General features: G+C 48.2%; 1 protein-coding gene across 1 annotated transcript in view; it reads left to right on the top strand.

Moving 5' to 3' along the window:
- The window catches only part of LOC140211821 (tolloid-like protein 2), a 124558-nt gene that overhangs the window by 67381 nt on the left and 40101 nt on the right, over positions 1 to 17076 (top strand). Inside the window, exons 5-9 of the mRNA XM_072281985.1 lie at positions 863 to 980; positions 1751 to 1929; positions 5219 to 5324; positions 8353 to 8477; positions 16720 to 16835. Coding sequence (XP_072138086.1) covers positions 863 to 980; positions 1751 to 1929; positions 5219 to 5324; positions 8353 to 8477; positions 16720 to 16835 — 644 coding nt within the window. The remainder of the gene's footprint in view (positions 1 to 862; positions 981 to 1750; positions 1930 to 5218; positions 5325 to 8352; positions 8478 to 16719; positions 16836 to 17076) is intronic.

The following is a 17076-nucleotide window of genomic DNA, read 5'->3' as shown; positions in this document are numbered from 1 at the left end:
CAGCATCCTCCAACTGGGGGGATTTTTCCAGCCACAAGATGAGCCATGCCGAACAGGTAGACATGAGCAGCTGGGGTAAAGTAGAGGCACAGGTGGGGAGTTTTAATGGGGCATCTGAGTGGAAAGGTTGGACAATTATAGGGGGACAATTTCACCGGTCAGTGTGAGTCCGAAAGATAAAAGTCTAACATTTACTGTAACATTCTTTCTGGATGTGGAAGCGGCAAAGGCGAGCATTTTTTTTTTACTTTACATTTCAGTGTCAGCATCAGCTATAATCCTGGCAGCCTGAGGAAAAACTTCTTCACCCAGAGAGTTGTGGTTCTGTGGAATGCTCTGCCTCAGAAGGCAGTGGAGGCCAATTCTCTGGATGCTTTCAAGAAAGAGTTAGATAGAGCTCTTAATGATAGCGGAATCAAGGGATATGGGGAGAAGGCAGGAATGGGGTACTGATTGTGGATGATCAGCCATGATCACAGTGAATGGCGGTGCTGGCTCGAAGGGCCGAATGGCCTACTCCTGCACTTATTGTCTGTCGTCTACTTGGCACAGAGAATAGTTGTCATCTGGAACTTGCTGCCAGAGGAGGTGGTGAAGTCAGATACAGTCACTGTTTAAGAGGCATTTGGGCAGACACTTGATGTAGGCTTGGATACAGACTGGATGTGGGCAAATTGGATTAATGTGGAGAGGCAGGAAAGGTCAGCATGGACAGATGGACTGAATGGCACGTAGCCTTCTTGTCTGTGGCTTCTGTCTGTCCAGCTGGGCTCATGAGCAAGTGAAGGACTAAAACTGAGGAGTTTCTGTGTGTTGCATGGGTGACCAGACTAACTTGGCACTTTTGTGTGCAATGGTTTAGGAATGCAGAGAGCCATATTTAAGCAAGCAATGAGGCACTGGGAGAAGTTCACGTGTGTCACGTTTGTGGAGCGATCGACTGAGGACAGCTTCATCGTCTTTACTTACAGACCATGTGGGTAAGTCATTCAAGTGAAGGGGTTAGGAAACCCAACACCCAGGTGAACATTCAAGTCCATGGACTTCTTCGCTCTGGAGCTGTCAAACTGTAGGAATCCCTTGATTGTCTCAGCTCTGGGCCGCATTGGGTGGGCTTCCAACTGTACTGCAGCATGTGAGCCCATGTAGTGAGGAATACTGTACTCTTGCTGGTGCCCAGGGTTCCACAGCATCTTCTACAGCAGGGACTCGTAACCTGGACTGTGTCCCTCTCAGATAATAAGGCCATAAGATATAGGAGCAGAAACAGGCCATTCGGCCCTTCAAGTCTGTTCGGCCATTCCATCATGGTTGATTTTAATATCCCTCTCAACCCCGCTCTCCTGTCTTCTCCCTGTAACCTGTGACGCCCTGATTAATCAAGAACTTATGAACCTCCACTTTAAGTACCCGATGACATGGTCCAAGTGTGGAAGATGGTGGAGGAACCCGTGGTCAGGAGAGTGGGAGAGGTGGGGTTGGGACGGCAGGAAGGGGCAGTCGGAGGGTGTGAGATGCTGGGGACCTGGGGCCAGGAGAGTGGGAGATTGGTTTAGGAGGACGGGGAGGGGACGGCTGGGAGGATGGGTAACAGTGCGGAATCTATGGTCAGTAGGGTTGGGGTGTGGGGTCCCAGTGTCAAGAAGGTGCTGCACTGCCTCGGGTAAAGCCTGCTTCACCTGATGACCTGGGTGTTTGGTGTGGGATCAGACCTTGCTCTGGTTGACATCCCAGTGTGACTGGTCCCCAGGTGCTGCTCGTACGTGGGTCGCAGAGGGGGTGGACCCCAGGCCATCTCCATCGGCAAGAACTGTGACAAGTTTGGGATCGTGGTGCATGAGCTGGGCCATGTGATTGGGTTCTGGCATGAGCACACCCGGCCCGACAGAGATGCCCATGTCAGCATCATCAGAGAAAACATCCAGCCAGGTAAGTCAGCACCCTTGCCCAGCTCCTGGGCAACATCTGCACAGAGCTAGTCCAATGCACATCTGTAACTAGAACATGTCAGCAGCCCAGGGAACACACTTTAAGTACCAGAACACAGCCGTGCTAAAATCTGCATTGGAACCAGGGAACATATCTGAACCGACCCACCGTCACCAAAACCCAGGGCGTACGCTTCCCTCAGAATCTGGGGAAACATTTGTATTGGGATCTAGTGAACACATCTGTGTGCACCTGTGGGATGCATTGACCTAGGGGAACCGCTGTACAGCGGGACTATCTACACATCAGCGAGCTGGGGAATATATCTACACTGACACACAGAAAATGTTGGAGGAACTCAATAGGTCAGGCAGCATCTGAAGGTCTCAGCCTGAAATGTTGTTTCCAGTAAGATGTTGGTACAGCGGCCACTGTAGGTCCAAACAAAGGTGTAATGTTCATTATTTGCATCTTTTTTTGGGGGGGATCACAAGACACTGTTGGACATTGAGATCATCAAGTGCTGCAAGTCTGTCTCACTGGCAAGTTGCTCGATGGTGGTGGAGCTGGACTCGTTGCATATTGCATTGCTCCCTGCTACAACCAGCCAAGGAGGAAGGCATCAGAGCCGGTGTGCTACCTAACAAGTGGTGCAAATGAATGTCTTGGTCATTCTTCTTGTGGTCGCAAGACCCTTCTGGACATTGGTAATGTTGAATACGGCAAGTCAGGTTCATTGGTGAGACCGATGGCGGGGAGCTACGTGGCCTCGGTTGTGGTGTGGACCAGGCCTTCGTGCCGCGGGGTTGCCTGTTGCAGCCGCCCAGGGGAAGGGATGCCAGACGCAGTGTGGGGAGAGCGCTGGAGTTTGTGCTGGGTTGGAGGCTGACCCTCCCATCGGTGCTGCCCTCCAGTATTCGCTCAGTGGTAGTCAGGCTGGATTGCGTTTGTCTGCGGTGGCACTAGCCTATGATGACAACTGCTGCGCACTTGTACTTGGAGAAATGCGGGCTCTAGGAAAACATCCCATGTACCACCAACCTACAGGCTGTGACATTCAGGGACTTGGGCTGTATATTTTTTGCGACTGTATGTTTTCTGCTATCGTAACTAGTTCAAGTTTAATTGCCATTCAGCCATACACAGGAATACAGCCGAATGAAAGAGCATTAGCACAAATAATTATGATAGCAGAAAGACGTACAGTTACAATTTTTTAAAATAATAATATAGCCCAAGTCCCTGGTGCATGGATTGTTCTGGAGCCATGTTTCTGTGAGAACAAGCTGCACCAGTTCCTCATTTCGCACAAGTGCAGCTGCAGATGAATGCAATCCAGCTTGTCCTCCTGGGAGAGAACATTAGAGGGCAGCACTGATGAGAAGGGCCAGCTCCCAACCCACTGTGGAATCTAGTGGCACACAGGCGGCTCTGGCATCTCCATCCCCTTAACCGCAACAGGTGACCTTAGGCACGAGGCCTTGTCCGCACAATGACCAAAGCAACACAGCTCCCCCACCACTGATCTCGCCAATGAACCAGTGAATTGGACTTATGATTTTCTACATCACCAATGTTGAACAGGGTCTCACGATCACAAAAAAAAAAGTCCAAGCCAATCATTTCCACTGTGTGTTGGATCGCGCGCTGCCTGGGTGGCTGAAGGAGGCTGCAACCCAGTGCACAACAAGTCCAGCTCCGTCGCTGTGCAGCACCCGTTAGTGGGATAGACCTGCTGTGCTCGATGCCCTTAATACCCAGCAGCGCCTTGCGACCATAATGCACACAGAAAAGGACGAACATTTGCACCTTCGTTTGGACCTGGAGAGGCCACCGAGCACTGCCATCTTACCAGAGCTATATGTGCTGTGTGCTGTGTTTGACTGTTGGTACTGTGTTTTGCAGCTTGTCCCCAGAGGAATGCTGGTTTGTTTGGCTGTATTCGCGTGTCCTCCGCTGCCTTGCGGCCATACCCACCCATGGGAAAGGCTTCGGGAGTAAACTCTGAGGGAAAACCTGGGGCTGGGGTTCCTGAGGCAGTTTGATGTTGTTTACCTTTTCACTCTGGCAGCCTCTGCAACGACACTGGTGCCAAGCTGTATTGACGCTTGCCCTTCCCTTGGACACAATCCACCAAGGCCCCTGGGATCGACGGCTCCTCACCGTTCATGTGTATGGTTGAATAACAATGTTTGAACTTGAACTTCATTTCCATCATGGATGCTGTCTGACCTGCTGAGTCCTCCAGCATTTTATGTGTCTCGCTCAAGATTTCCAGCATCTGCAGAACCTCTTGTGCATCTACACTACGGTGTCCACCAGTGGGACCAGAAGAAGGGTTGGGTTCATTGGGATGCAGAACACAAGGGACCCATCTCCGTTGATATAAGGAAACACCAGCCTTGGGCTTTGGGGAACAACTACACAGAGGCACATCTGCACAGATTTTAAGTGGGACATGTCTATCTGCCCATCACCCACACTCTACTGTCCCCTCCCCCCTACTGTTCCCATCGGCAGGCCTTTGGTGCCTCCACCCATCCCCTCCCAGCCCTCCTCACTACCTCCACCTTCCCTCCCTCGTCTGACTCCCATCTGTCAATCAAACCATCTTCACCTAGGTCCACCTATCACTTGCCAGCCCTTGCCTCACCCCTCCCCCTCAGTACTTCATACCAGCTATCTCTTCTTTCAATCCAGATGAAAGGTCTCAACATGAAATATTGACTGAACAATTCCCTACACAGATGCTGCCTAATTCACTTACCTCCTACATCTGCTGGAGGAACTAAAGCTTGACCCAGAAACTGAAATTTCAGCTGGGCTTAAACAGAGTCTCAGGCTCAAGCTACCTCAGGGACCCCAGCTCCAGATTCTTCCTCAGGGTTTACTCCCGAAGCCTTTCCCATGGGTGGGTATGGCTGCAAGGCAGCGGAGGACATGTGAATACAGCCAAACGAACCAGCATTCCTCTGGGGGCAAGCTGCAAAACACAGTACCAACAGTCAAACACAGCACACAGCACATATAGTTAGTTTAGAAAATGACTTGTTGGCTAAATTTCCTGCTATCATTTTGCCCCTCACTGGCTGAGACTAATGTACCCTGTTTCTGAGTGCTCTGAGATATCACCCCAGTCCAGCTGGGTATCACACACCAAGGATCCAGCCACACGTGCTGGGAGGTGTGGTTCATGAGAAAAGTTTCAGCCTCAATGTGACAAAGTGTGTGGTTCCTCGTCATACCTCTCCCGGTTACACAGTAATGCTGATTGTCGTTGTGTTTGTAGGGCAGGAATACAACTTCCTGAAGATGGAGCCCGCCGAAGTGAATTCCCTTGGAGAGACTTACGATTTTAGTAGCATAATGCACTACGCTAGAAACACCTTCTCCAGGTTGGACTTTAAGGTTATGTGGATTTAGTTCTTCACACCTCCTGTACATGTTGATAAGTGGTTACAGAGCATTCACAATGACTCACCAGACCTGATTTAGATGCAACCTACCCAGCCCGTATAGTCTCACCTCACCCAGAGCTGGTCCATGTGCCCCGCAGATCCAAACCCCTCCCCCTCTTTTGCTTCTGTGCTCATTCTGACCGGGAGTAATCTGAACACCACTTCCCTTGGGTCCCCTCATTCAGTCTCCTCCCCGGCTCCGTGTTATGTGCCTGAGGTACTTCCACCATCTCTTGGGCACCGAGGTGGGTCAGAGCCTTTGGTTGGTCACCTTCCTCCCTCACTAGCTGCTCGGTAAGGTCTTGACCTTGGCACCTGGGAAACGAGATATCATCCTGCAGTCACATCAGCTGCCACAGAGGCCCCTGTTACCCCCAGCCATCAGGCGTGGCTCTCCTGCCTTCCACCCCGTACAATTGGGTAACCGTTGTACTGTGGGCTTGGCTCTGACTTTACTGACCAGAGTTGGGGGGTGTTGGTCACTCACTGTCCCAGCCCAGCAACACTCTCCACACCAGGCTGACCCTCCACTTTAATTATTATTTTCTGATTAATTTAACAGAAGGATTATTTTAACTGGATGTTTATGGCTTGAAGTCATGGACAAATAGGGCCTATGACAGTCTGTTCTATGTTAATTGGACTCTGTTAAAAATACCATAAAAAAACACCTCCCAATTTCACTGTTAACTGTCCAGCTTTTAGACACCATTGAAATTGGATTTCCTGTTGCCATTATTCACAAAGGCACAGTCAGATCCCAGGGAATGCTAGGGATTTCCCGGACCTTGCCAGCATTCTGTTATGCCATTGGGTAGATGGCAGTGAATCTGACCATACCCCAGCAGCACGGGCAAAGGTTTGCAGCTGTGACTTCTCTGCCCGTCCCACCCCAAACCCTCCAGAGATCTTTCCGTCTCAAGGCAGCCACGAGATGCTGCTGGTGTTGGTGAAGCCTCCATTATCAGGACTTACGGTTTTAGATGGCGATGCTGATTAACCCGAACACTGCGGCATTTCTGCACCACCGTGCCTGAAATTGGCTCTGTTTTAGAATGCAGACTGTCTCTCCTTAACGGAGTATGAACAGGTGGGGGCTAACTCAGAATCAGAATCAGAATCCTTTATTATCGCCAAGTCTGTGGACACATACAGGGAATTTGATACCGGTTTCCCTGAGCTCTCGCTGTACAGAGTCAAAAAGCAAACAAAGCAATAGTGCAAATAATCGTGAACTATATACAATGAGGTATACCTGCGTATGTACGGGTGGACTTGGTTTATAATAGACTAAAATTCAAGTGTTCATAAGACTGATGGCATACGGAAAGAAACTGTTCTTGTACCTATTTGTCCTGGCATACAGTGATCTAAATTGCCTACCAGAAGGAAGGAGTTGGAACAGGTGATGTCCAGGGTGTGATGGGTCTACAATGATGCTGCTTGCTCGCTTCCTGACTCTAGATGCATATAAGTTCTGGATCAAGGGCAGCTTCACACCAGTAGTCCTTTCCGCAGCCCTGACGGTTCTCTGGAGTCTATTCTTGTCTTGTTTGGTAGCTGATCCAAACCAGACAGTGATGGACGAACAGAGAACAGACTGGATTATTCCTGAATAGAGTTGAATCAGCAGCTCCTGAGGCAGGTTGTACTTCCTGAGTTGACGTAGGAAATACAACCTTCAGTGGGTTGGGAGTCCTGCAACTGTACAAACTTTCTTAAAGGGGAGTCTTTGGGCATGAAAGGGAATACTATCCAGCCTGTCCAGAGTTTGAGCCTTATCTACGAGGTCTCTGTGTCCCAGGGAGACTTCTGCTCCAGGTCTGAATACAAGAACAGCAAAGGCGCTGTGCACATGGAGTACGTTAAGCAGAGATTCACCATAATCACAGCAGAGCTTGAAGGTTAAGTGTTTGTAATCCCTCAATGAAGAGAGTCGTGGGGTCACATTATCGCAGTTTGTCAGTGCTTAAATGAATTGAACGGGAAAGTCGAGGAAAGCCCAGAGCAAGGGCTGGATATTCAGGTGTAATGTGAAGTCACTTTTTTCTGCTGCTTATTTTACGATGGCAATCTGGAACTAGCCCAGGAGGCTGATGTGTGCAGACTACTGAAAGAAAACCAACAGTGCTAGAATTACGCTAGAATCGTCAAGGAACATGGATATGAGATAGGGGTCTATCAGTTTAATGAATGCCAAGCAATTTGAAAGAGCAGGTGCGAAGCAGATTTAACTACACAAGTTTTGGTCTCTGGAGAGCATGCAAAAAGATTTACCAGGAATTTGCCTGGATTAGAGTGAATATGGTAAAAAGAGAGGTTGTATAAACAAGGGTTGGTTTCTCTAAGGTGGCGGAAGCTGAGGGGAGACCTGATAGAAATATACAAATTTTTGAGAGGGATTGGGTCGAGTAGACAGCCGGGGTCTAATACTAGAAGGCATGCTCTCAAGGTGGGAGGATGCAAGTGTAAAGATGTGCGGAGCAATTTTTTTTTTACACAGTGGTGGTTGCCTGGAATGCACAGTCAGGAATGCTCAGCCAGGAGTGGTACTGGAGGCACTTTAGAGGCTCCTGCATAGGCATATGAATCTGCAGAGAATGGAGGGATATGGACAATGCGCATGCAGAAGAGGTTAGATGTTATTGCCTTAATTAGTTATGTTTCTCTGCTGTCTAACTCTGACAATGGAAGAAGCCGAAACCTCTTCTCTGAATATCTTGGAAAGTATGATTTTGCTTATCAATCAGCTGATGTGTAAATGGAAATCTGTCCGATATTCAATGAGTGATTCTCCCTCAGCCCATCCCCTGGTTGCACCAATGATACCACACTTGCCGCTCCAGATGCTTCCCTAATTACCAACAAAAGCTCAGCTTGGTTCATCTTCAGCCTGATGTTTGCCGTGCCCTCTTGGGCCAACTTTGCCATATTCACAGCCCATTGCTCTCCGTTCATTTCAAAGGGGTGTTTTTCTGGATACCATCCTTCCTCGGAGAGATGATCATGGCACGAGACCTACTATTGGGCAGAGAGTAAAACTGAGTCAAGGAGACATCAGCCAAGCCAAGAAACTGTACCAGTGCCCAGGTAACTTTCCAGGAATCTGACTTCTATTTTCAGAAAGGGTTACATTAGAAAAAATCTAAGAATAGACATCAGCATCCTGTAACATAGGGATATTGTCCTCTAGAGGACCGGGTGACTGGACAACCAAATTCCAGTCATTGACCTGTTGTAGTCAAAGGAAATGAAGGAAGCAGCAGGGATTGGTACACTGGTTTTGCGTCATTATAAGTTGCACTGGACCACAAATTTTTTTTCAAAAGTGTTGCTTCCTTGGAATTTTTGTTTGGTTATGATAGACTGCTTGAAGCTGAACACAAATAGAATTTCAGACTACTTCAATCATGTAGGAATTTGGAGAAATAAGAAATTAACTTTTATTGAATATAATGCATTTAATTGCATAACAATGCTGACTTTGCAATAGTTCAAATGTTTTATTGACGATTTTCTTTTGTACTCAGTGTCTGAGGCTTCTCACTTGTGTCCAACAATAATCAGCCAGCATTGATGGATTCCAATTTCCCTGATACCATTCCTCCATGACTGCAATGTCCTAGTGAAACCTTTCACTCTGCTTGTCACTGACAGCACCAAAATTTGCAGGGAAGAAATCTAAATGGGAATGCAGAAAATTAATCTTTCTTGACGTTTTGCACTTCATGGTTTTGTATGCTTGAAGCATGTTGTCAACCAGCTGCACGTGGTTTGGTGCTCTGTAGTTGCCAAGAAAATTCTCAACAACATCTTTGACTGCCTTCCATGTGATTTTCTCCAGTCCCACTAGAAGGTCCTAGAATTGCCTGTCATAAATGTTTGATTTGTGGACCAACAAAAATACCTTCCTTAATCAGTTATTCTGACTTGAATTATAAATTGAAATAACAAACTTAAGCGATTTAAAAAAAAGGGTGCCTGTTAGGAAAATTTCATAGTGATTTTCATGATCAACAGCCGAAAATATCTAAGATACGCCCAAAAGTATTCAGGAAGCAAAAACGTTGTCCAGTGTAAGCTGGGCATGCACAGGTCACATATATAAATGAGAACTAGGAGATGCAGAAGGCATCTCAAACCCTTAATCCTACTCTACCACTCAGTCAAATAATGATCTCAGTATATCCCTTGTCTCTGTAACTCTGCCTTCATGACTACCCCAAGTAACCTTCCATCTCTGTGCTTATCTTCTCCTGCCTTACGTTGTCTCACGAGTCGATACACATCCTTCACATTTATCCTGATTGAGGTCTGGTATGTTTCCAACATCCCCTCTTCCTCCTGTCTCCCTCAGCAGCTACAAGCCTGGCCAGAACAGCAGCTCATTTGAAGACAACCTTCAAATTCTATGAGTCCAGTAAGCCTCTCTGAACTTGCTTCACAAGAACACAATGAAACAGCAGCACCTGACCCCTCAAGCGGGTGCCTTGATCCTGCGATTGTGACTGTTCCGCTGTATGCCTCAGCTCCTTTCTTGTTGCATCCTGGCTGTCTGGATATGCAAACCTGGGCCGTATGATATGGAGAGCAATCTGTTGTCCATGCAGCAAGTTCCCCCTCACCACACATCTGATGCACCCAAAGGAACGGCGGAGACCGATACAGTTTGGCGTCAGCAGCATCGCTGGAGTTGCCAGTCAATGCTGAGCTCAATGTAGGACTGCCTTAGGGAGTCCAGCTCTGGATTTATCCTTCAGGGTTTGCTACTGAAGCCTTCCCCATGAGTGGATCTGTCCGCAAGGCAGCAGAGGTTTGAGATCAGAGTTTTCCTTCTCCTAGATGAGCTGCCAACCACGGGCTGACGAGCCCCCTGTGCCTGAAGTGACTGGTTTTAAGGCGCCAGTAACCCACCTTTGTCCCTTCTACTGTCCGTAGAAACTGTTCCACTGGGCTTAGTATCTAAGCCACACGTGAAGGCCAGGATCTGAACTTTGTTGTCAGAGGCTATTTGAGGCACATACCATTGGGAGCATTTAATAGATGGTGGGAGCTTATCCCCATTATCACCCCTGGCTATAACAACCTTAAAGAAGGACCTAATTAAACACACAGTGTAGAATTAAGTGTTGTCCCTCAAGTTCCTATGAAATCTTCCTCTCTTCCCTTAAATCTAGTTCTTGTACTTGATTCCCCAGGCCTGGGAAACTAACTCTGGGAACCCTGAAGATCTCCCACAAAATGCTAATGATGTTCGCAGAGTTGATATATGGCAAATCTTTTTCAATCACACTGCCGCCAGAAAATGTTCTTTTATTCAAGAAGGGCAGCAGAGATAAGCTAGGTAAATGCAGGCTTACGAGTTCCACATCAGTGGTAGGGAAATTACTGGATAAAGCACTGAGCAACAGGATTAATCTGTAATTGGAAGGAAAGGGATTAAGCAAGGTGATCCACACTAGTACCCTTTGTACTCCTACTTGTTACCCACCCAGATGTCTCTGCCTTCGCCTCCCATCCTCCCACTGGCTTCTGGTTCCTTGTAACATCACTCCATTTTCTCCCAGCTCCACCCTTCCCCATCCCGTATCCGGCTTGATCGTCCAAATACTGTAGGATACTTTCCATAGTGCATTGACAAAACTTGGTAAGGGTTGAAGGGGAGCAATATGCCAAATTTCTCTGCCTCCTGAGAACATAGAGGAGTTGGTGAGCTTCCTTGGCCTTGGCCTTGGCGTCATCGTGGGTGGACCAGGGCAGGCTGTTGGTGTTGTTCATTCCTGCAAGCCTGAAGCTCTCGATCCTCTCAACATTGCTGATTCGAATGCACCTTGTGCACTGACCACTCTCTGAAGTCAATGACCAGCTTTTTTGCTTTGGTGTATTGAGGGAAAGGTTGTTGTTACGATATTATGTTAATCAATTCTTTGTCTCCCTCCTGTATCCAGCTCATTATTGTTTGTGATGTGTGGTCTATACAGTGGTATAATCTGTGAATTTGTTGATGAGCTAGAGCAGAATCTGGCCATACAGTAATGACTGTGCAGGGAGTAGAGTAGGGAGCTGAGGATTCAGTCTTGTGTATAGAATAATCATGGCAGGGGAGTTGCTACCTATCCTTACTGATTATGGTCTCACAAACACCAGGAACTCTGCAGATGCTGGAAGTCCAAAGCAACGCACAGAAAACACTGGAGGAACTCAGCAGGCCGGGCAGCATCTATGGAAAAGAGTGAACAGTTGACATTCCGGGTGAGACCGCTCATCAAGATTCAGGACTGATTACTGTTTTCCATTGATTCTGCCTGGCCTGGTGGTAATGGTCTGTTGGTCAGGAAGTCAGAGTGGCAAGGTAGAGATACATCTCTATCAGAGGAGGGGTTAGACACTGCTTCCCTCTGCTAAGCTGCAGCTCACCTTGGATAGAATGTACCCCCTGTTTAGCCCCGCGATCAGTATCACATGAAGCCGTGGGAGCAGGTGATGGACGTTCGTATGAGCAACTGGTGCATAGCACAAGTCCTGGTTATGCAACCACTGTTGCCAGGCAGGCAATCTCTGAAGAGTACTGCCAATGGCTTGGGTCACTCTTCTTGTGAAGACACTGCCCAGAAGAAGGTAATGGCTTGCCATGATCGCCTACGTCATAAGATGCAGCACATAATGGTGATCATGGTGGTCGGGAAGTTATGGAGCAACACACACAAAATGCTGGAGGAACTCACCAGGCCAGGCAGCATCTGTGGAAAAGAATTAACAGTCGTGGGTCCTGATGAAGGGTCTCGGCCTGAAATGCCAACTGTTTATTCTTTTCTATAGATGTTGCTTGGCCTGCTGAGTTCCTCCAGTATCTTGTGTGTGTTGCTTGGATTTCCAGCATCTGCTGCTTTCTCTTGTTTGTGTTAGGACGTTATGGATCAAGTTGCAGAGGAAGGCACTGACTCTCAGAGTCTGGAGTTTAGTGACGAGTTTGCTTGGAGTTATAGTATTGAAGACAGACTGTTGTCAATATTAACAGCAGTCTGATACAGATGTATTTACAGTCCAGATGCTCCAGAGATGAGTGTAAGGCCAGAGGGATGGCATCTGTTTCAGCAGTGGATGAATTGCAGTCTGACAGTGTTGCCTGGAAGGCCAGAGGTAATGCGTGCCATGAGCAGCCTTTTGAAGCACTTCATGATGGTAGATGTTAGAGGCATTGGGCAACCATCATTAAAGCAGATTATCTTGTTTTTCTTGCATACCAGGATGATAGTAGTCTTCTTAAAGCAGGTGAAGTAGGGGAGAGGTTAAAAATATGTGCAAATACCCCCACTGGCTAATCCACACAGGATTTAAGTACGGGATCAGGTGCACCATCTGGGCCAGATGCTCTTTGGTTTACTGTCCAGACTGATCCTCAGCAGTGACTGTGGGTTCAGGTGCACTGGAGACTGTTGGGATGGGTGGTGACATATGTTGTCGTGTGAACAAGTTTACTGGAGTGATACAGCTGGTAGATGTGAAGTAGTCTTTTATTTGACAAAAGGAGACACAGCAGGCATCATATTGAGTCCCCTTCAGAGAAAGAGGCCTGCTCGACCCAAAATTACATGATATGCTAAAGATCAAAGGACAATTTTATATTTGCAATGTATCTACAGTGCTTTCTTTGAGTTGCATATAACTTTCACAATTCCCTCTTCGCACCCACACTACAGACACATAATGAATGTTAAGTCAGCATTATCTGGTTTTCTGATTAACTGTGGTTCACAGCTCTTAGGAATCCATTGTTCAAAACTGCTTTTTAAATTTAATCCACAGCCAACATTCAGATCTGAAGATCGGTGACTGAAGTTAATATTTTGCTATACACCCTAAGTCCAGAATATGCACTAATATCAAACCAGTCACCTTCTGTTCAAAACGTATATAGAACGCATTAAGCTCCTCGTGAAGGGATGTGCTGTGTCAGTGATGCTGCCTGACTTTGCTTTGTAGTCTATTAGAGCAATCGAGTGTCCATGTTTAAGGCGAGGTGTACTTCAATGGGAAATATTACAGAAGCGTCCCTGGATTGATTTCTGGGTAAAGAGGTTGGTGTATGAGGAAAGGTGAAACAGTTTGGGCCTATCTCAGTGGACTATAGGCCAATAAGGGGTGTTGTTATAAAATTGATTCCGAGGGGGATTGACAGGATGATGGAAGCAGAGGGTATTTTCATATTGGAGGCAGAGGTTTAGAAAATGGTGGTGTTGGGCCGGCTGGTGGTGCAATGATATCAGCGCCGGACTTTGGAACGGAGGTTCCCGGGTTCGAACCCAGTCGGGTCCGCTCCCGAGTACGCTTTCCATCCGTGCCGGGTTGAGTGTCGAGATCGCAACTCGACCTCGTGAAATAAAAGGGAAAAATACTGCGAAATGTCTGTGTGAGGAGTGGGGCACCACATAGTCTCTCTCTCTCTCTCTCTCTTGCTCCATGCCTTGTAAGAAAGCCATGAAAAAGGCATTGTCCCACCAACATTGCACATGCATGCTCGCAGACGCGCACGCACGCAGACGCACACGCACGCACACGTCAAAAAAAAAAGAAAATGGTGGTGTTGTCTAAGATAGCAATATCTTTTTCTTCTCTGAAGATGGCAAATTTTAAAAATCTCTGTCATTCAGAAAGGTGTATTTATCCGATGTGGTGCCCAGCAGTCCCAGAACTCATCCACGGTACACACATGCTCTTTCTTCAGGCTTACCCAGGCAAGGATGTATTTCCAGAAAATTGCTAGGCAGTCAGCCTGGGCAGAACCCTTCACAGTACATCTCTGGGACCCACAGTTAGCTACTTTTGCCAGCCCCAGGGACATCCTCCTCTTCCTCCCCCCCACTGTACTGGATGAACAAATATGAAGAGATCCCCCTGCCCCACGTAGGTGAGCTGAGAGCATCCCAAGGACCCAGTGTTGGGTGACCATCGGGCATGCTAGCTCTGCCCAAGACTCATTGTTGTCAGTACGCCTGAGAAGGGCAGAGAGCCAGGGGTGATCCACGTTCTGCAGGATCCTAGAAAGAGAGTCTGCTAGTTTCTCAGGGCATCCTCCAGCTGTGCACGGGTTTGCAGAGGGCTGTCATTTGATAGTAAGCAGCAGTTTCAGCCTGGCTGAACTCTGATTGATCGCACCCTGAGCACACAGACAGTGTCAGACACCGGATCTGCATCTGTTGCTCCAGTTCACGTCTGGCAGCAGCCTGTGAAGCAGAAAGTGATCAGCCTTTGTGAGCTCTTTGAACATTCCCTCCTCATTAAGTTGCCCTAATTGTGCAGAATTCTCATGAAGTTCTTGTAGAACACTTGATCAAAGTGGCGCCCACCTTCCACTCCAGCTGTGTGACTGGTACTAACAGGTGGCACGGGTGTCTGGTGTGAGCCATTGGTGTTCAGCACTGCCCAGAAGCATTAACAAACGCCTGCCGAGCCTCAGGTAGCCCAGTGAGCACAGTGGCAGGGAAGCCCAGGGACGTGTCCACTCCAAGCCTCCTGCAGTGTGGTGGGGCTGTGTTATGCTGCTCTCTCACCATTCATCTGCAGGTACAGGCCTTGGACGTGGCTGCCTTGGAGCTTGTTTGCTCTTTGACTTGGGGAGGGGCTGGGCTGGCAGCTTGACGTCACGTCTGGTGGGTGGTGGACCCAGCCTCTGAATGGGTGGTCTTTTGAGCTACGTCCTAATACATACTAAGCTTTTCTGGTCACCAGCACCCTTGGAAGGGTCATGTAGTCACAGAGATAAGCCTTGCGGCCCTCACATTCCAGTCATCTCCTCTCTCCCCCCCTTAGACCAGGGACAATTTGTAACGGCCAATTAACCTTTCACCTTGGAGACAGAGAGGTTGGGTCTATGAATGCATGGGCCTTCAGAAATCCCTGTTCCTTGTTTCACTCTCACTTCGCCCTTGTCTGACCATTCCACAGCAGGGTCAAAGTTCAAAGTAAATATATGCTCAAAGTACGTATATGTCACCATATGCTACCCTGAGATTCATTTTCTTGCAGGTGTTCACAGTAGAACAGAATCAGTGGAAAAACTACACACAAAGACTGACAAACAACCAACATGCAAAAGGCAAACTGTACAAATACAAATAAATAAATAGTACTAAGAATATAAGTCGTGGGGTCCTTGAAAGTGAGCCAGTAGGTTGTGGAATCCGTTCAATGCTGAGTTAGGTTATCTGATCACGCTGGTTCGGCAGCCTGATGGTTGAAGGGTAATAATTGTTCCTGAACTTGGTGGTGTGGGACCTGAGGCTCCTGTACCTCCTTCCTGATGGCAACATTGAGGAGAGAGCGTGGCCTGGATGGTGGGGATCCCTGGTTATGGATGCTGCTTTCTTGTAGCAGCACTCCTGGTAGATGTGCCCAGTGGTGGGGAAGGCTTGGATGGACTGGGCTGTGTCCAGAAGTTTGACCAGGGGAAGAGGTCCCTTTATTGGAAGATAAGATGAGAGAAACGTGGTGGAACATGAGCTGGGCTGTCTCAGAACAGGCAGCCTCACCCATTGCACACACTCCCCTCCGATTCTGATGCTGACATGTTCTCGGACTCCTGAGACAGCTGGAGGCAGTGTTCCTAGCAGCTGGAGAACTCCGCAGAGAGAGTAAAAGCTGAAGTAGGGATAGTGTATATGCAGATGGATGAGCTAAGGGCTCTCTGTAACTCTGACCAAGGTGTGGGCCATGGGTGCAGATCACTCTGCACTGCTCTTTGCCTGTCTGTGCAACTCCTGCCCAGAACTCCAGTCCCAGGGGGGGCTCCACTGGCCACTCGATTGTGGATGGAGCAAACATGTGGACAGTAGGAAGGTCAGAGCAATAGCAGGGTCTGGATGATTCAACAGCCATCCACCCAGCAAAACCCGCATTGCTTGCCTCCCCCTAAGATGGTCCCTTTACCTTACTATCGACTTCATTGTTGCCTTGCACCTTATTGTCTGTTTGCACTGTACTTCATCTGTAATTGTAACGCTTCATTCTGTATTCTGCAATTGCTTTCCTCTGTTTTGACGTGAGATAATCTGCATGGATGACTTTTCACCGTACTTCGGTATATGTGACATTCATAAACCAATAACCCGTTCTCCCTCTGCCTCTCCCACCTGCAACTCCACAGGAATCTCCCTTCCCGCAGCTCCCCACTCCTCCCTCCTGGCTCCGTGCCTCCACTCAACCATTTCCCACTCCCTCACCCCTCCTCTTCTCCCCTTCCTCTCAATGTAACTCTTAACCTCAGTTCCTTTTCCTGTCGTGTTGACACCACCTCCTTTAATTGCAAAGTGTTCCCTGATATTTTGTTTTTCAGACTGTGGTGAAAGTTTGCAGGACTCGGTTGGGAATTTCTCAACCCCTGGGTTTCCAAACAGCTACCCGTCCTTTTCCCATTGTGTGTGGAGAATATCAGTGACACCAGGAGAGAAGGTGAGGCCCGGCCAGGGACTGGGCTGGGACGGGCCGTCTCGCTGTTGCGTTCCGCCTCTGGTTCTGTAGCAGACACCCTCCCCTCTGGATGGGGTCTGGTAGATCTGCTGGCATTTGGTTAGCAGCCACTCGACCATGCAGTGGTCTGGGCTCCTTGGGTTTGAGCTGAGGTATGGTGCTCATAGAATTGGATGAGTTAAACCCATACAGCTCTACAGCTCTGCAAGCAGGAAGATCTGAG

The sequence above is a fragment of the Mobula birostris genome, chromosome 18 (genome assembly GCF_030028105.1).
Source record: "Mobula birostris isolate sMobBir1 chromosome 18, sMobBir1.hap1, whole genome shotgun sequence".
Classification (NCBI taxonomy): domain Eukaryota; kingdom Metazoa; phylum Chordata; class Chondrichthyes; order Myliobatiformes; family Myliobatidae; genus Mobula; species Mobula birostris.
Note: the sequence above shows the minus strand (reverse complement) of the source record. Positions and strands in the feature narration are given on the sequence as shown.